General features: G+C 40.0%; 1 protein-coding gene across 14 annotated transcripts in view; it reads left to right on the forward strand.

Annotated features, from left to right (window-relative positions):
- Window positions 1–20,855, forward strand: part of Ccdc171 (coiled-coil domain containing 171) — a 483,978-nt gene that overhangs the window by 202,570 nt on the left and 260,553 nt on the right. For 13 of the 14 annotated variants that reach the window (XM_039110657.2, XM_039110659.2, XM_063288312.1 and 10 more), the window contains one exon: window positions 17,422–17,567. The exons of the other annotated variant lie outside the window; for it this stretch is intronic. In XM_039110657.2, coding sequence (XP_038966585.1) covers window positions 17,422–17,567 — 146 coding nt within the window. The remainder of the gene's footprint in view (window positions 1–17,421; window positions 17,568–20,855) is intronic. 14 annotated transcript variants of the gene reach the window in all.

Consider the following 20,855-nt stretch of genomic DNA (forward strand, 5'->3'; position numbering starts at 1 on the left):
CACATACACACACCAATTAATGAAAATAAAAGACACCCATGAATTTGAAAGAGAAGAAGGAGGGATACATGGAAGGGAGAATTTAGGGAGAAAAGGGGAGGGGGAGATGATGTAATTATAATCTCAAAAATAAAATAAAATAATTTAAAGACATATGTCACAGTGGAGCTGTATAAACCAGCTTCCTATCATAATAACATGATACCTGAGCTTAGAGGAGGAAAGCTTGTTTTCATTGATTAAGAGGCTTCTGCCCATGGTCAAGGCCCTGTTGCTTGAAGTCTGTGGCAGGATAGTGCACCATGACAGGAACGTGTAGGGAAGGAGTCCTTTTTGCCTCGTGGTGGCTGAGAAGCAGAGTGGAAGTGGGATCCAGGCTTCAGGTGTCCCATTTGGACACATCCCTTGTATTAAGTCTCACATCCTAAAGAGTCCACCATCTACCGCTTGTATTACAACCTACTAACCAAGCCTTTTACACATGGGCCTTTCAGGAGCACTGATCCACACCAGACAGTGTTTTATGTGTTTGATTTCTAGATATTTATTTTTTTATCCTTGGTTTATTTACTAAATGATTATGGTCTTGTTTTCACAGAGGAATCTGTTGTTGAGGTATAAAGAGTTCATTATAAATTCATAGGTAGGAGCTTAACAGAGAGAGAGAGAACGTGCTATGCCATTTGAATAAGACAAAGAGGTCAGCCATAAGGCAGACAAGCAGCCGCATGGTGGGCAAGTAGCCACATAATGGGGAGGGAAGCTTTACAGAAAGAGTAAAAGAGCCCAAGGTACCTGTCCTATCCTTCCCCTTCCCCCCATCGAACTGATGCAAGCTAGTCATTTAGGAAGAGGAAACCCTTTTTTAAATTAATTTTTGTTATTTGTTATTTTATTTATTTACATTGCCAATGCCCCCTTCCCAGTTCCCCCTTCACAACCCCCCTATCCCACCCTCTCCCCTTTGCCTCTATGAGGGTGCTCCCGCATTCCTGTCTCAACACCCTTGCATTCCCTTACCCAAAAGATGCTCCAACATATAACAAGGACACCTGCTCCACTGTGTTCATAGAAGCCAAAAGCTGGAAACAACCCAGATGTCTCTCAACGGAAGAATGGATACAGGAAGAGGAACCTTAATTGAGAAAATGCCTCTACCAGATTATCTGTAGGCATGTGTGTAGGGCATTTTCTTAATTGTTAATGTAAGAGAGCCCAGACCTGGTAGATGGTCCAGGGATGTAAAGAAGGCAGACTGAGCAAGCTATGAGGAGTAATCCAGTAAGAAGCATTCATTCATGGCCTCTGCTTCAGTTCCTGCCTTAAGTTTCTGCCTTGGCTTCCCCTCTGTGAACTGTGACCTGGGATAAGTAAGCCTGATAAACTTTTCTCCCCGAGTTGCTTTTGGTTATGTTCTTTATCATAGCAATAGAAACATAACTAAAAAAATAATGCCTGCAAAGGCATTTATTGTCCCTGGCCATCATCAAAGAAGGAGGAGGAGGAGGAAGAGGAAGAGGAGGAGGAGGAGGAGGAGAAAAAAGAGAGTTACACTTTTTTTTTTAAAGATGCCTTAAGGTGAACTTCCCTACCCCCGCCCTTCTGAGGGGTATTCCTTTGACCAAGTGATCAGCCAGCCTGACTGAATTAATTCCTTTGTTTTTCTTCACTAATTTATTTATTTACTTTACATCCAGATCCCGGCTTCCCCTCCTATTTCTCTTCCCAGTCCTTTCCCCTCATTTCCCCTCCCCCTGCCCCATCCCTTTCTCTTCATAGAAGGGGAGGCCTGCCATGGATATCAATCCACCTTGGTGTGGCAGCTAGGCAAGGCAGCCCAGCTAGGAGAAAGAATACAAAGCAGGCAACAGGGTCAGAGGCAGCCCCTGCTTTTGCTGTTAGGGGACCCACATGAAGACCAAGCTGCACATCTGCTACATATTTGTAGGGGACCTAGATCCTTCCCATGCTCTCTGGTGAGTGGTTCAGTCTCTGTGAGCCCCTATGGGCCCAGGTTAATTGATCTGTAGTTTTTTCTTGTGGTATCCTTGACCTCTCTGGCTTCTTTAATTCTTCCTCCCCACCTTCTACAAGATTCCCCAAATGCTGCCTAATGTTTGGCTGTGGGTCTCTGCATCTGTTTCCATCAGCTCCTGGGTAAAGTCTCTCAAATGGCAGTCATGATAGATTCCTATCAGCAAATATAGCAGAATATCATTAATAGTGTCAGGGATGGGCTCTCTCACAACAAATAGGGTCAGTCATATGTTGGCTATTCCCTCAATTTCTGCTCCGTCTTTATCCCTGCACATTTTGTGCAGGACAAATTGTGGTCCAAAGGTTTTGTGGCTGGATAGGTATCCCCATCCTTCCTGGTTACAGAAGGTGGCTATTTCAGGTTCCATATCCATTATTACCAGGAGTCTTACCTAGGTCATCCTCATAGATTCCTGAGAGTTTCTGTTGTCTTCTCAAGCTGATCCCAGAGATATGCCTCCCCCGACCCCTGATTCCTGTTCTCTCTCACTCTGTCTTCCCCAGAATTGAACCCTCCTGTTCTCTTACCACCCTTCTCGCACCGTGTTCTTCTCTCCATCCACTCCTGATTCTATCTTATTTCCCCTTCTCAGTGAGATCGTCCTTCCTCCCTTGGGCCTCCTCGTCACTTAGCTTCTTTGGTTCTGTGGATTGTAGTGTATCCTGTACTCTATTGCTAATATCCACTCATAAGTGAGTGTATACCATACGTGCCTTTCTGGGACTGGGTTACCTCCCTCAGGATGATCTTTTCAAGTTCCAGTTGCCTGCACATTTCATGATGCCATTGTTTTAATAGCTGAATAGTATTCCATTGTACAGATGACAACGCTTTCTCCATTCAGTCTTCAGTTGAGGGACATCTAGGTTGTTTCCAGTTTCTGGATATTATGAAAAAGGCTGCTGTGAACATTGTTGAGCAAGTGTCCTTGTGGTATAGTGGGCATCTCTTAGATATATGCCCAGGAGTGATATATCTGGGTCTTTGGGTAGAACTATTTCCAGTTTCTTGAGAACTACCAACTTGATTTCCAAAGTGGTTGTACAAGTTTGTACTCCCACCAGCAGTGAAGAAGTGCTGTCCTTGCTTCACGTCCTCGCCAGCACAAGCTGTTGCTTGAGTTTTTGATCTTAGCCATTCTGACAGCTGTAAGATGAAATCTCAGAGTCATTTTGATTTGCGTTTCTGTGATGACTAAGGACCTTGAACATTTCTTTAAGTGCGTCTTGGTCATTACAAATTTCTCTGTTGTGAATTCTCTGTTCCGCTCTGTACCTCATTTTAAAAATTGGGTTATTTGGTTTGTTGGTGTCTAGTTTCTTGAGTTCTTTATATATTTTGGATATTAGTCCTCTGTCCAATATAAGGTTGGTGAAGATATTTTCCCATTCTGTAGGATAGCATTTTGTCCTGTTGATAGTGTCCTTAGCCTTGCAAAAGCTTTTCAGTTTCACGAGGTCCCATTTATTATTTGTAGTGCTCAGTAACTGAGATATTGGTTTTCTGCTCAGGAATTTGTCTCCTGTGTCAATGAATTCAATGCAGTTTCCTACTGTTTTTTTTTTTTTATTAGATTTAGTATATCCAGTTTTATGTCGAGGTCTTTGATCCACTTGGACAGAAGTTTTGGGCAGGTGATAGATATGGGTAAATTTGCATTTTCTACATGCAAATATTCAGTTTGTCCAGCACCGTTTGTTGAAGACGCTTTCACTTTTCCACTGTATGGTTTTGGCTTCTTTGTCAAATAACAAGTGTCCATAGGTGTCTGAGTTTATTTCTAGGTATTCGATTTGATTCCATTGACCCACCCTGTCTTTTTTTTTTTTTTTCGGAGCTGGGGATCGAACCCAGGGCCTTGCGCTTGCTAGGCAAGCGCTCTACCCTGAGCTAAATCCCCAACCCCCAACCCTGTCTGATTTTATGACAATACCACGTGGGTTTTATTGCTTTGCTGTGTAGTATGACTTGAAATCAGGGATGGTAAGACCTCCAGAATTTCTTTTATTTTATAGGACTGTTTTCATTATCCTGGGTTGTTTTTCCATCTGAAGTTCAGATTTGCTCTTTCCAGGTCTCAAAAGAGTTGTGTTGGGATTTAAATGGTAATAGCTTTGAATATGTAGATTGCTTTTGGTAAGATGGCCCTTTTTACTGTGTTAATACTACTGATCCATGAGCATGGGAGTTCTTTCCATCTTCTGACACCTTCCTCAATTTCTTTCTTCAGAGTCTTGACCTTCTTATCATATAGATCTTTCACTATACCAAGATATTTTATAATATCTGTAGCTATTGTAAAGGGTGTTGGTTCACTGATTTCCTTTCTCAGCCCATTTACTGTTTGTATAGAGGGCTACTTTTTTTTTTTTTTTAGTTAATTTTGTATCCAGCCATTTTGCTGAAGGTGTCTACCAGTTGTAGGCGTTCTCTGGTAGAAGTTGATGCCACTTATGCATGCTATCATATCATCTGTGAATACCAGTACTTTGACTTTTTCCTTACAATTTGTATCCTATTGATCTTCTTTTGTTGTCTTCTTTTGTTGCTCTGTCCATAACTTCAGGTACTATGTTGAATTAGGTAAGGAGAAAGTGGGCAGCCTTGTCTTATCTCTGATTTTAGTAGAAATGCTTTCAGTTTCTCTCCATTTAATTTGATGTTGGCTACTGGATTCATATGACTTTTGCAATGTGTAGATATGCATCTGTATCCCTGATCTCTCCAGACTTTGAACATGAAGGGGTGTCAGATTTTTGTCAAAGACCTTCTCAGCATCTAGTGAGATGATCATGTGATGTTTTCAGTTTATTTATATGGTGGATTAAATTAGTGGATTTTTTTTTTTATATAGTGAAACACCCCTACATCCCTGGGATGAAGCCTACCTGGTTATGATTGATGATGTTTTTGATGTGTTCTTGGGTTTGGTTTTCTAGTATTTTAATGAGTATTTTTGTATCAATGTTCCCTAGGGAAATTGGTCTGAAATTCTCTTTATTTGTTGAGTCTTTGTTTGGTTTAGGTATCAGGGTGCTTTTGGCCTCATTTCTATTGTGTGGAAATGTTTTCTTTTAAAGTCTGGTAGAATTCTGTGTAGCAGTAATTATTAAAAAATGAACACCAAGCAATGCTAGTTCCAGCTTGGTTGGGCCACATGGCATCTGCTGGGTATTTTCATCTTAAAGAGCAAAGTATCTCAATCTGACTCGCCATGCTCCAACCTCCATCCCATGCTGCTACTGGCTACTCTCTGAGCCCAGCAGCAATCTTGCCATCCATCTAGTTTCCAAGGCTGATCCATGACAGTTCCATACAGAGACCACCTATCTCATGACTCTCTTGCTGTGGACTCTGCTCACATTCCCAGCATCCACCCGCTGTTGTTATATTCATAACTCCAGTAACTTGTTAAAATCAAAACTCAATAAGCTTGTAATTTAACAATCAGATTTCTATCAGTAAATTCAAACTCCACAAAACATCTGCACAATAAACTCACAACCAATTGATAATGATATAAGCTGCCCATATAGATAAAACAAATTGTCCTATAAAAATCCATCCCTTATGAAATGTTCATAACTACCTGCGGCCCTTCAAGGCCACACAGATCTGGGTCGTCCTTTTCCTCCTCCATCTTGGTTCTTCATCCTCTTTCTCCTCTCTCTCTCCCCTCTTCAAAACTCTGTGCCACTTTACTTTTTCCACTGCCTAAGCACAGGTCTTGCCTTATCTTGTGCCTGCCTTTACCTACATAAAGGCAACAATCTATACTCTACCCTTTCTCTCTAATTAAAAAAGGAACTTTTCTCTCAAATGTAAACTGAGCACAACTATTACCATTCTGTCATTATAAAATATAAAATGCCTAATACCCAGTCCATCATGTCTGTTAATTAAATAGTTCATTCTGTTATCTCTCTTAGCTTAAGAAAGGCTTAAAAATTTATATGTCATGTCTTTGCCAGCTTGTATACTATCTGAAAACTATCTAATTAAATATGTATTCTCAATGTTAAGTAGCCTGGGTGGGCTATCAGACTATTAGTCTTAAACCCCATCAGAAATCTGAGAATGACCAATATTATCTGAAAATATAGGAATCCTAACACTGGTTCTAGAACTGAGACAAGTTGAAGAGATAACTGTCTACTGGTACAGTGTCCTGTTAGCAACCTAAAACAGCATCAGCCTTCAGCCTTCTGACCCAGTATCATATGACAGACCTTTGTAACACAGAATTTTGAAGGACTGATTATTCTGACTTGGCAGAGATTGTCAGTCAACTTTTCTGTAAGTGTGTCCTTTTCTGGACAGTATTTTGTCTGTAGATGAAATAGGCAATTTCTGCCCAGTGGCCACCTAGCCACAGTGTATTACCTCAATTTCTTCTTTGCATCCACAAAAGGGAAGCTGTTAGGAGCAGATATGTTTCAACAACAAAAGAATACATAACATTAAATGTTATTTTGTGGATTTCTGATGTTTTTGAAAACCATCTATCTATGTAAAGTAATCTGGATTATTGTCTGTTAACCACTCTTAGCTATTTCTAATAAATTACCTTGAAAACATCCTAACAGTAAACTCAGAGCCATGAATCTGCTATCTGGCCCTTAACTCATATGCTTAGTCATCTCAGACCAGTTTGTAATGGCATCTATAGGACTGGGACTGAGCCTTGCATTCTTGGATGTGTTGTATAGGCACAACGCCTATAGAGAGTGACAGTATCAATCCAGATTTTATACCAATAAGAAACTTGTACCAATGAAAACTTTAAATTTGTGTCAAATAAATTCTGTACCAATGTAAGAGATTATAACTTCAACTTGGTAACAAATATAAGGATTTCTACCAAATCAGATTATGGCTGCACAATCAATTCTAGCTAATTTCTCCATTAAATTATGGCCATTTCTAAATTTCCCAGAAAGACAACCTCAGAAACACCACCTTCAGCCTCCTAAGTCCAGGACATTGGGTCGAAGACTCTTCCTAACTTCTTCAGGCTGAATGTGGACGCTGAGATATCTTGAAGAAGGGGTGTGTGTGGGGGAGTTGTTTGACCTTAAGAAGGTCACCCAACTATTGTTGTGGTCTCTGATGTCAGTGCTGACTGGATCTGGCTGAAAGTCCTTGAGATCAGGAGTTCAAGAAGGCCAGTTCAGCATGTCTGACAATGAGACTCACCAAAGCTGTACATTCTGTAATACATAAATCTCAAAACAAAATTTTAGTATCATCAAGATATCTGTATGGATTGTATCAGTCTGTGTAGGATGTACAGGTGCATTTCTTTCAGACAGGAAGAATTATGGGTCAGAGCTTTGGCTGTGGAATAGCAACCCCATCCCTCTCTTGATGCCCTGTCTTTCTGGTGGAAGTGGATTCAGTAAGTTCCCTTTCGCCACTGTAAAGCCTTTCATCTAGGATCTCCCCCTCCCCGCCCCCACTTTGAGTCCGGAGAGTCTCTCACTTCCCAGGTCTCTGGTACATCCTGGAGGGTTCCCCCAACCTCCTTCCTCCCTAGGTTGAGGTCGCCTGTTTCCATTCTTTCTGCTGGCCCTCAGGGCTTCAGTTTTTTCCCCACTTAATACCAGATCATGTTTCCCTCTCTTCCCACCCCCATCCCCTTTCCCTCCCCTGTCCCTTCCCCCTCTCCCCATGATTGCTTTCTTCTCACTCCCAAGTGAAATTGAGGCATCCTCACATGGGCCCTTCAGCTTGTTGACTTTATGAGTTCTGTGGACTCTTTCTTGTATATTCTGTACTTTTTTTTTTCTTTTTTTTTGGAGCTGAGGACCGAACCTAGGGCCTTGTGCTTGCTAGGCAAGCTCTCTACCACTGAGCTAAATCCCCAACTCCCTGTACTTTTTTTTTCTCCCCGCCCCAAGCTTTTTTTTTTTTTTTTTTTTTTTTTTTTTTTTTTTTTTTTTTGCTAATGTCCACTTATCAGTGAGTACATACCATATGTGTCCTTTTGGGTCTGTGTCACCTCACTCAGGATGACATTTTCTAGTTCCATCCATTTGCCTGCAAAACTCAGGATGTCCTGGTTTTTAATAGCAGAGTAGTATTCCATTGGGTAAATGAACCACATATTCTGTATCCATTCTTCTGTCATGGGACATCTGGTTGTTTCCAGCTTCTGGCTATCACAAATAAGGCTGCTATGAACAGAGTGAAACATGTGCCCTTGGCATGGTGGGGCATCTTTGGTATATATTCCCAACAGTGGTATTTTCCAATTTTCCGAGAAACCTCCAAGTTGATTTCCAGAGTGGTTGTACCAGTTTGCAATCCTACCAGCAATGAAGAAATGTTCCTCTTTCTCCACATCCTCACTGACATGTGTTGTCTCCTGAGGTTTTGATCTTAGCCATTCTGACTGGTGTAAGGTGGAGTCTCAGGGTCATTTTGATTTGCATTTCTTTGATCACTCAGGATTTTGAACATTTCTTTAGGGGCTTCTCGGCCATTCGAGATTCCTCTATTGTGAATTCTCAGTTTAGTTCTATACCCCATTTTTTAATTGGGTTGTTTGGTTTTTTGGAGGTTAGCTTCTTGAATTCTTTATATATTTTGGATATTAGCCCTCAATCAGATGTGGGGTTAGTGAAGATTTTTTCCCAATCTGTAGGATGCCGATTTGTCCTATTGACTCTGTCCTTTGCTTTACAGAAGCTTTCCAGCTCCATGAGGTCCCATTTATCAATTCTTGATCTTAGAACAGCATGAATCATTCGAGTTCTGTTTAGGAAATTTCCCCCTGTGCCAATGAGTTCAAGGTTCTTTCCCACTTTCTCTTCTATTAGATTCAGTGTATCTGGTTTTATGTTGAGGTCCTTGATCCATTTGGACTTGAGCTTTGTACATCATGACAAATATGGGTCTATTTTCATTTTTCTATATACAGACAGCCAGTTATTTTGGGCTTCTTTGACAAAGATCAAGTATGCGTGTGTGTGTGTGTGTGTGTGTGTGTGTGTGTGTGTGTGTGGTTTTATTTTTGGGTCTTCAATTCTATTCTGCTGATTAATCTGTCTGTCTCTGTACCAATATCATTCAGTTTTTATCACTATTGCTCTGTAGTAGCGCTGGAGGTCAGGGATGCTGATTCCCCCAGCCATTATTTTATTGTTAAGAATTGTTTTCACTATTCTGGGTCTTTTGCCTTTCCAGATGAATTTGAGAATAGCTCTTTCCATGTCTTTGAAGAATTGTGTTGGGAGTTTGATGGGGATTATATCGAATATGATTGCCTTTGGTAGGATGGCCATTTTTACTATGTTAATTCTGCCAATTCATAAGCATGGGAAATCTCTCCATTTTCTGAGATCTTCGATTTCTTCCTTGAGAGACTTGAAGTTCTTATCATAAAGGTCTTTCACTTGTTTGGTTAGAATTACCCCAAGATATTTTATATTATCTGTGGCTATTATGAAGGGAATTGTTTCTGTAATTTCTTTCTCAACCTGTTTATCATTTGTATAAAGGAAGGATACTGATTTATTAGAGTTAATTTTATATCTGGCCACTTTGCTGAAGTTTTTTTATCAGTTGGAGAAGTTCTCTGGTAGAATTTTTGGGGTTACTTATGTATACTATCATATCACCTGCAAATAGTGATAGCTTTAATTTTTATTTGCCAATTTGTATCCCCTTGATTTTTTTTTTTTGTTGTTGTCTTATTGTTCTAGCTAGCACTTTGAGTACTATATTGAATAGATATGGGAAGAGTGGGCATCCTGGTCTTGTCCCAGATTTTAGTGGGATAGCTTCAAATATCTCTCCATTTAATTTGATAGTGGCTGTTGGTTTGCAGTAAATTACTTTATGAAAATGTTGACACATCATACCCAAACCTATGGGACACAATGAAAGCAGTGCTAAGAGGAAAATTTATAGCACTAAGTGCACTGGTAAAGAAAACTGGAGAGATCTTATACTAGCAACTTAACAGCACACCTGAGAGCTCTAGAACAGAAAGAAGCAAACTCACCCAAGAGGAGTAAAAGGCAGGAAATAGTCAAACTCAGGGCTGAAATCAGCCAAATAGAAACAAAGAGAACAATACACAGAATCAGCAAAACCAAAAGCTGGTCCTTTGAGAGAATCAACAAGATAGACCCCTTGCCAAACTAAGTAAAGGGCTCAGAGGCAGTATCCAAGTTAACAGAATTAGAAATGAAAAGGGAGACAGAACAACAGAAACAAAGGAAATAAAATCATCAGATCCTACTACAAAAGCCTACACTCAACAAAACTGGAAAATCTAGATGAAATGGATGGTTTTCTTGACAGATAGCACATACTAAAGTTAAATCAAGAGCAGGTAAATTTTCTAAACAGGCTCATATACCATAAGGAAATAGAAGAAGTCATTAAAATTTTCCCATCCTGCACCATTGGAAGGGGAAGCCCTTGGTCCTGCCCAGGTTGGACCCCCAGTATAGGGAATGTTGGGGGCAGACAGTAAAGGAGATAGATTGGGGAGAACACCCTTATGGGGGAGGGATAGGGGGCTTATGGACAGGAAACTGGGAAAGGGAATAACATTTGAAATGTAAATAAAGAAATATAACAAAAAAATCCAGTAAAAACAAAACACCTCCTAACCCCCCCCCCAAAAAAAAAAAAGCCCAGGGCCAGATGGATTTAGTTCAGAATTCTACCAGACCTTCAAGGAAAATCTGATACCAATATTCCTCAAACTATTCCATAGAATAGAAACAGAAGGAACACTACCTACCTAATTCATTCTATGAAGCCACAATTACTCTGATACCTAAACCATACAAGGATCCTACCAAAAAAGACAAGTTCAGACCAATCTCGCTTACAAATATTGATGCAAAAATACTCAATAAAATTCTCGCAAAGTCAATCCAAGAACACATCAAAACCATCATTCGCCACAATCAAGTAGGCTTCATCCTAGGGATGCAAGGTTGGTTCAATATATGAAAATTCATTAGTGTAATCTACCATATAAACAAATTCAAAGAAAAAAAATTACATGATCATCTCCTTAGATGCAGAAAAAGCATTTGACAAAAAAAAAAAAAAACAACAAAAAAAACCCCAAAAAACAAAAAACAAAAAAACCAAAACAAAAACAAAAAACAAAAAAAAAAAAAAACCCAACACCCTTCATGTTAAAAGTATTGGAGAGATCAGGAATTCAAGGCCCATACCTAAACATAATACTATGAGCTTTTCTCTTAACATTTCTTTCATTGTGTCCCATATGTTTGGGTATGTTGTGCCTTTATTTTTGTTGAGTTATAGAAAGTCTTTAATATCTCTATTTCTTGTTTGGAGGTTCTAGCAGGGGAACGCAGCTACTCGTATACCCTTGACCGAAGACTGGTCCTCCTCTATTCAGGGAAGGTCGTCCTCTTCAACTGAGCTCGCAGCTTCGGGAGGAACGCATATGGAACAGTGAGGGAGGAAGGGGACATATGCCTAGCCAGCCAGATCAGCCGAATCAACCCTGGCAACCAATGGGGTGACAGATGTCACAGCCAGATCGCCCTCACATCCTAATATCTCTATTTCTTCCGTGACCCAATGGTCATGGAGTAAAGAGTTCAGTTTCCATGTGTTTGTTTCTGCTGTTGTTGAAGTCCAGCTTTAATCCATGGTGGACTAATAAGATCCATGGGGTTATTTCAATTTTCTTTCATTATTGAGACTTGCTTTGGGAGCAATGTATAGCTAGTTTTGTAGAAGGTCCCATGAGGTGCTGAGAGGAAGGTATATTCTTTTGTATTTGGGTGAAATGTTCTGTAGATATCTGTTAGGTCCGTTTGATTCATAATGTCTGTTAGTATCATCGTTTCACTGTTTAGATTCTGTCTGAATGACCTGTCCATTGGTGAGAATGGAGTGTTGAGGTTTATCACTATTAGTGTGTGGTGGTCAATGTGTGATTTAAGCTTTGGTAATGTTTCTTTTATGAATGTGGCTACCCTTGCATTTGAGGGATAGATATTCAGAATTGAGATGACCTCTGGGTGGATTTTTCCTTCTTACTAGACACATGTGTTCTAGCAGGCATTGCCATGTACTCAGCACTGAAGATGGAGACGCTGTCAGTCTTTAGCTTTATTTCATAGTATATTGTTTACCTTCCATGTGAAGTTAATAGTAGAACATGATAAAGAAATGCCCTTAGGGAGGCTACCTTAAAATTGCATAACTGTTAAAATAAAGATGCAAAGAAAGAAAAACACATAAATTAATTATATGCTGTCCCTTTCTGTTGTGTTTTGTTTTAAATTAACCAGTTGCTCGGCTCACAGATTTTTGACTTGAATGTAGACTCTAGTGAGTTTTAGCTTTACCCTGTATATGTTGCAGTGAGCTTGATGGTTGAATCATTTAAACATTGTACCTTCTGTGAACTTGCAGTTTGATTTTCCAGTAGCCACTCAAATTAATTCTTTATTAAGATACTTTTTAGACTGTATGAAGATGGCATCATTTTCTTTTCTAGCATTGAAATGTTTTGTCCTGACTGCTAGCCAGGAGGGTATATTCTGAAGTCAAAGTCGGGTAGCAGTAAGTGTACTGTATTACCATGATCGCTCTTGTTCTTACTGTTTGCAATGTTGGGACTCAAACCAGTAACCCCATTCAGAAAGGGCAGAAGCTCTGATGTTGAGCTCTGTAACTTACTCTTAAAAATTGTTACATTTTCCCTTGACCTCAGAAACACAATTTCTTTTCTTGCTTTTACTTCCAATGACTGACTTTTTATTTCATATTGAATAGTCATTAGCTTTTGGCCTGCAGGATCTAAAGATATTCCCCATTAGACACAAGAAGATATATAAAAGCTGTATCTCCTTGGACTCAGATTTCCTATTGGCCTAATGCTCTAAAACAAGACTGGCCCCTCGTGGGAAAAACCGTAGGTGAGCCACTGGCAGGCAGGACTGTTAGAGAGGTTTGTACCATACAGATAACCTCCACTTAGTCCTGTACAACTAGTAATCCAATACTCTGATTCAGGAAGTCTGTTTTATGATTTTTTTGAGACAGGATTTCTCTGTATAGTCATGGCTGTCGTAGAATTCACTCTACAGACCAGGCTGACCTCAAACTCAGAGACCTGCCTCTTGTCTCCCAGGTGCTGGGGTTAAAGGTGTGCACCACCACCACCCGGCTGAACTTTTAAAATTTAAAAACACTTACCAAGATTATAAGCTTTAAATTAGAGTTTGCTGAAATAATTAGATATACTATATTAAGGCACCATATTTTTGGATAGTTTTTCTTAAAGGAAAGAATATAAAAACAACTTATAGTGATAGCTTCAAAACTCTATAAATTTTACAAAGGACTAATTGAGTAATATGTGAACTATATCTCAACATATCTTTTTTTTATACACAAAATGTGTTTTTAGGGCAAAGCAATGTAATTTCTGTTTATAGTCATAATTGAATAGTTAGCCTTAATAAACAAATTTAGAACTACAAAATTATGGATGATTTAAAATAATTTATGTCCTTGTTTAGTAGTAACATGTTTATCACAGAAAGTATAAGTTAAAAGTATTTAAAAATATGTGGGGTGTTTAATATCTCAGCTACTGTGTATTTTCCCCAGGTCCTCTGTATCATCTGTCTTCTTGGTGTCCATCCTGTGCTTTGTTTGCTCGTATTACCAGGAAATAACTTTTTGTGACCAATGGAGGGGATAGTCAGGCATGAATGGTGTCCGTATTTCCTGGAAGCAAGCATTGGCTGTTTTCCTCTTGGATCATGAGAGGTGCCCACAAAGATGAGTCTTGGCTGAGAAGAAATACCGTGAAGATGCAGTAGATGAGATAGAATTTCAGGACTTGCTTTCAAGCATGTTTGGATTTGAAATAAAAAGGAGAGTCTTTGATGAAAATACTGGCACATGAGTTCTTGGGTCAGCAGAATACTTTTTACCTTTTAAAAGACTCTTATTATAATACGTAACATTAACTTGCTAACAGCTCAAATTATTCACCACACCACTTAAGATAAGTTCAGTATCAGGCTTTGAGTTTTCTTTTCTTTTCTTTTCCTTTTTTTTGGTAAATATTAAGACCTGAGTACAAAATGAGGGCTGTATTGTGGATTAAGTGAAGTATCTCAAGGCTGTGCCGTTCTGATAACTGAACCCGGAGTGACCTTTCTCAGACACAATTACAGAGCTGTATGTTTTTCCTTTAATTTCATCAGGGGTTTAATTAGTATACAAATAAAACTTCCCTTATCTTCCTTTCTACCTAATTGGCTTGTCTTCGCTCCTATATGAAGCATGTGAGAGTGGGCTGTAATTAGGGTGACCGCGTTAACCTTTTCCCTCACATGTGCGGCTGCCGACAGGCCTCGGGCCTAACAGCAGGGCTTTGGATTATTGCTTTGCAATCACTATGGCTGTCCCACAGGTTTTCTCATGAGCAGAAGGGCTTTGGGTGCTGCAGGTTCCCACTGCTTAACAGGATCTTCATTCTTCTCCCCACTAAATGTTTATTGATTATCTCCCTGTTCCAGGCTCAGCCTCCAACAACTTAATATCAGGTGACAGTCAGGAGAGTTCTCCAAGTAATTAGAGTTGAGCATTGGGGGAACAATTAGGAGCAGAGTTATTAAACTTGATTTATCCTATTCTCTCCTGAACAGTTCCTCGGGTATCAGAACATCACACTTTCACAGTCTAGCCTGACCGAGAAATTAGTGGCCAACCTGCTGCCTATCATTGCTGCCTCGCTGCCCAGAGGCACACCCTCTTGGTTGCAGTCATTCAGCTGGAGATATTAGAGCCCATAAACTTTATCGTGGGTTTTAATTAGGTGAATCTGTGCAGGAGAGGAGAACGGCACAACTCAAAACTTTACAGGCCGGGTGTGTATCTTATACGTGAAATACACTCACGTGCATGTATATGTTAGACATAAAATTAGCTTTAACTAGAGCACAGAATTTTTAAAACGACTCCAATTTTTGATCAGAAAGGTTAGTATTAGGGTGAAGACATATTTTTGACCCACTTTTTATATTTTTGTGGTTTACACACATTTGCATGAACTGTAGGGCGTATTGGTATTTATAGATTTCCTGGGTTAGTCCCCCTCCCCCAGCTCTTTAAAATGAGAATTCTAAGCAGAAACGTAAAATAACAGTTTCTAGTGAAAAAAATAAAAGTTTTCTGTTTTAATTTTACATTCAAGGTCCTAGGTAAGTGTTCATGTCCCACAGCTCTGAGACAGGCCAAGCTTTAGTGGGGTCTGATGGCCCATCGTAGCTCTTGTGAGACAAACTTGAAATAATGGCCTTGAGTCACTTTGGCTGTCTGAAAGTTATGTCGCTGGGTTATATCTTCTGTGACTGTTAGAGCATAGATTGTTGAACAGGCCAGTGTGGTTTAAAAATGAAGCAAACGTATGGGCTCTTTCAGATTGGACTGGCAAGGCTGAACTGTATGTTAAAAACCCTGATGGCCCGTTCACAGGTACACGCTCCAGTCCTAGGGCTTACTGAGCACAGCGGTTTGAATGGCTTGGCACATGTTTATCATTCTTTTTGGAAGAAGAGTTAAAGCTTTATGCTAACTGAGGTAGAAACATAGCCCTTTTCAATTGCTTGGGATGTATCAGAAATACAAGTTTAAACCAAGTAGGTTTTGTTTTATAAACAAAGACTCCCTTGATACTTCAGTGCCTTTAAGTATCTTAGCAAAATTACTAGAATTGGATTTTTTTAAATAAAAGAATCTGTTATTTGTTGTCTTTCAACATTGTTTGAATATTTCCTTGGTGAATATTCTTTTTCAAATAAATGATATAAAGGCACAGCTTCTATAGTAATATGGGATGTCTCAGTACATGTATACATTAAGTAATGCTTAAATCATATGGAATCCACCTGTCTTCCCAGTACTTACCATTTTTTGGTAGGAGAAATACTCAATTCAGTTTTTAGCTTAAAAAGTGCAGTGTATTGCTGTTACTTATGTACAATAGACCACCGGAATGTCTTCTATTTGATGATCGTGCAGTACCCACTGGTCAACTTTACAATTTTCTTAAGGATCTATTAAAGTTTGAAAATAAATTTAAGTATCTAATGAGTAACTATTGTTGTCAGATTACTATTTTTTGATGTTTGTTTGTATGTATAGTAGTAACTTGAATGAGAATGAATTACTGAATTTAAGAGCTTGTAGCATTTTGACCTGATTGCTTTCAATTTCCAATCATTTGGAATTATTGCCTTAGCTCGCCTGAGTGGCTTAGGTTTTATACTATCATTGTGACTATATTAAGAGGAGAGTTTCAAGAATGAAATACTAGCACATCGCTTCTTCATCATGGGCTGTGAACCACTCTGTATATGTTCGTGTGTGACTGAACTGGGTACAAGACCAAAACAGAAGTATGTGTAGTCAGTTGTTTGATGACTCTTCAACAAATCCAATTGTAAAACCTGTTTGATAAGCTTATTTTAGAAATTTTATAGGACAAGGGACGAGCAGAGTTTTGGTGTTCAGATCGTCTGACTCCCATACTACTTGGCAACCTACTCTAGAAAATATTCCTTAAAATTCTTTCTCATTCTAATATTTTTTTCTTTTAACCCTTCAAAAAAGTTGTGCAGTTGTATGCTGGAATTTCTATTCTAAGCTGGTACTTGAGAACTGTGAGTCCACAGAGTGTGTGCTTCTGTGATTAGGAAAGCACTGATAAACCCTAACTCATCATGAATGCCAGTATTAACTGTCTCACTAGTTAAAGCATGCTCATGAGAACATGCTGAGTGGACTTATGTGGTTAGCCTTGATGTGACAGTTATTTGTTAGGAAGCCAGTGAGTCCCATCCATCTACTGACATGTGTATAACGGTCTTTCAGAGAAACTCTGTTATAAGAACACGTGAGCCCACCGTGTCACACGTGAGCCCACCGTGTCACCTGGCATCCTGGTTCCCTTCCCTCAGCTGCACACTCCTGTGGCTTCTGATAGCACTTAGTCACGTCTAGGGTCAATAGATCCTAACCTTTATGTGCCTTTGTCCCACCTACTCTTTACTTTTTCACCATTAAAAAAGGACTTACAGATTCCTGTAATAAGAATTTTTTTAGTAATAAATGGTTTGTTTGTTTTACTTAACACAATAAAATAGAATTATGTTTTGTAGCCAAATATTTCTCAAAACAGTATAGTTCTCATTTCTAATCAGCAAATATGTAGAAAATTTGCAGGAAATTTGTTAAAGCTTGACCCAACTCTCCTTCTCAGCCAGGCTGTGTTCTCCTTTGTCTAATAGCCTATGGCATAAATTGAAGTTAATTATCAGGGCTGACAAGTGGCTCTGTTTCCTGTCTGCTCGCAGAGTCTCTCCGAGGCAAAGATGGAGCTCAGAAGGAAAGATCAATCTCTACGTCAGCTCAATAGACATCTCACCCAGCTGGAGCAGGACAAGCGTCGACTGGAGGAGAACATCCGTGATGCAGAGAGTGCTCTCCGCATGGCGGCCAAGTGAGCATTCGGGCCGTGGGGAGATCACTTGAAACGGACAAAAGATCAATTCTTACTTTCATGCTCCGGGTTTTAGCCCTGGATAATACAGTGCTAGAGAACAAAAGTGCGGCTGTCTCTCTTTGAAACTCTCTGATATACCCTCAAAAAAAAAAAAAACACTCTTAACTCAACACGCTAAGTGTATATTTTATTGAGGAGCCCTGAAAGCACACGCTTCTCTATCACCTCAGATTATGCATCTCTGGTGCCAGCGTCGGTCACAGGTTTGAAAGCATGTTTTCATTAATGCAGAGCTTAGAGCTGCTCATTTAAAGTTTCCCATAGTTGCGTTATTTGTTTCTATATGATTTATCCCTTATCACCTTCTGTTACACTGGCTCCCGGCCTGGCTTTGTAGGTTCTGCTGATATGACTAGTAATATTTCCATAAGGAAATGTTGGTATACAGTCAGTATGTGCATCCCAGCCTTAAAATGCAGCTAAAACATGCTGATCATGGAAATCCATTTAAGCTTGTGTAGGTACAGGCTATAGTAAAATACCACTTCAACACAAACAGCTATGTAAACGCAGAGCGCGCTTCCCTTTTGCCACGTAACAAGTGCACATGCATACGTTCTGAAATGCAAATTGGACAGGTCTATTAAACTCTTGTCTGTTTCCCCACGACAAGGTTTATGGACATCTTTAAGACAGGATTTTGTTGAGCAGCATAAAAGAAAGAATTGAAGAAACATATGATTCGGATTAATTCCCTGTTTGTTTTTACAATTTTTAATTCACAAAAATGTGAAAATATCAATTAACATTTTGAGACAGACCCCTGTTAGATACAAGTTGCATGTGTGACTGTGCTCTATAAGTCACAGGGTAAAGCCTGTAAATCTCAGAGTAGTGCATCTTCTGTGACTTAGAGCAGCAGCACCTATTGCTTCTGGGCTGATGACATCACCTATGTAGGATGAGAAGGTGAATTCCAAAGTACAAATCTTGGCTTGCTTGAATATCTAGTTAATAGTCTTTTTCTCTTTTTTTGTAAATTATACAGCTATGTAACATTGCATCTCCACATTAAATGTGTATATAATTTTTCCTTCTAGAAATGTAAGCTTGACTAACTCAGATTTGTTGTATTTTCTTGATCTTGCATCAAGTGAAGAGACAAAGTTGTTAGCCCTGAGTGTCACAGAACATGACATTCGTAGGTGCGTGACCACAGGGTTATGTAGCCTTCAGGTTTACATTGTTTTTTTTTTTCTTTTTCTTTTTTTTTTTTATTAACTTGAGTATTTCTTATATACATTTCGAGTGTTATTCCCTTTCCCGGTATCCGGGCAAACATCCCCCTCCCCCCTCCCCTTCCTTATGGGTGTTCCCCTCCCAACCCTCCCCCCATTGCCGCCCTCCCCCCACCAGTCTAGTTCACTGGGGGTTCAGTCTTAGCAGGACCCAGGGCTTCCCCTTCCACTGGTGCTCTTACTAGGATATTCATTGTTACCTATGAGGTCAGAGTCCAGGGTCAGTCCATGTATAGTCTTTAGGTAGTGGCTTAGTCCCTGGAAGCTCTGGTTGCTTGGCATTGTTGTACATATGGGGTCTCGAGCCCCTTCACTCTTCCAGTTCTTTCTCTGATTCCTTCAACGGGGGACCTATTCTCAGTTCAGTGGTTTGCTGCTGGCATTCGCCTCTGTATTTGCTGTATTCTGGCTGTGTCTCTCAGGAGCGGTCTACATCCGGCTCCTGTCGGTCTGCACTTCTTTGCTTCATCCATCTTGTCTAATTGGATGGCTGTATATGCATGGGCCACATGTGGGGCAGACTCTGAATGGGTGTTCCTTCAGTCTCTGTTTTAATCTTTGCCTCTCTCTTCCCTGCCAAGGGTATTCTTGTTCCCCTTTTAAAGAAGGAGTGAACCATTCACATTTTGATTATCCGTCTTGAGTTTCATTTGTTCTAGGCATCTAGGGTAATTCAAGCATTTGGGCTAATAGCCACTTACCAATGAGTGCATACCATGTATGTCTTTCTATGATTGGGTTAGCTCACTCAGGATGATATTTTCCAGTTCCAACCATTTGCCTATGAATTTCATAAAGTCATTGTTTTTGATAGCTGAGTAATATTCCATTGTGTAGATGTACCACATTTTCTGTATCCATTCCTCTGTTGAAGGGCATCTGGGTTCTTTCCAGCTTCTGGCTATTATAAATAAGGCTGCAATGAACATAGTGGAGCACGTGTCTTTTTTATATGTTGGGGCATCTTTTGGGTATATGCCCAAGAGAGGTATAGCTGGATCCTCAGGCAGTTCAATGTCCAATTTTCTGAGGATCCTCCAGACTGATTTCCAGCAGGTTTACATTGTTTTTACAGTGCGGCAGTTAACTTGGGACTCGGGTTTGCATGGCTCATTTCCAAGGGCCTGATTACCATTATTAAAGTCTAGTCTTCGGCATTTTCACTAAGAGTTTGTATTTCATTGTGAAAGCTGAGTTACATACACAGGCCAAAAAGAGAACTCACAACCGCACCGGCCTTGTCAGGTCAGAGAGGGTTTTAATTATGGCACCATGGAAGGACCGCAAAGAAGGTGATGGTATTTTACCCAGCATCACTACCTACCACACTCTGCCACCAATTAAAGATGTGAAGAATGTCTTGTGTTTCCAGAACATCTGAAATTATGAATAATATAATCATGGTCTCTTTATCTGTTCCATTCTCTCAACTTACAGTCCTTCCCCCAGTTTAGAATAAGTGAGCTTAGGAGTTAGTGTGACATATACCAGTGACTACGTTTAGATTTTATACCCTTTCCACACGTGTGTGTGTGTGTGTGTGTGTGTGTGTGTGTGTGTGTGTGTATCTGTGCATGTGAGAGATGGGGGGTACGGAGAAGGAGGGCAGGAGGGTGGGAGGGCTGTTTATGACAACCATAGGTTGATGCTGCGTCTCTTCTGGGTTTGCTTCCCATCCGTTTGTTGAGACAAGGTCTTTCATTGAGCCTGGAGCTCACCAGGTCCCTCTGGCCATGCTTCCCAGCTTGACCAGGAGCCTGAGTCTACCTTGTGAGGACTGGAATTACAGGCTGCCATCAAGGCTTCTCACATGTGTGCTGGGGATCTGGATCCTGACACACACACACACACACACACACACACACACACACACACACACAGAGAGAGAGAGAGAGAGAGAGAGAGAGAGAGAGAGAGAGAGCACTCCATTCACCAGGCCACCTCTGTGGAATCAAATTTTGTGTTTTAAAAGGGAAATCAAAGAGCT

This window comes from Rattus norvegicus, chromosome 5 (genome assembly GCF_036323735.1).
Source record: "Rattus norvegicus strain BN/NHsdMcwi chromosome 5, GRCr8, whole genome shotgun sequence".
Lineage (NCBI taxonomy): Eukaryota > Metazoa > Chordata > Mammalia > Rodentia > Muridae > Rattus > Rattus norvegicus.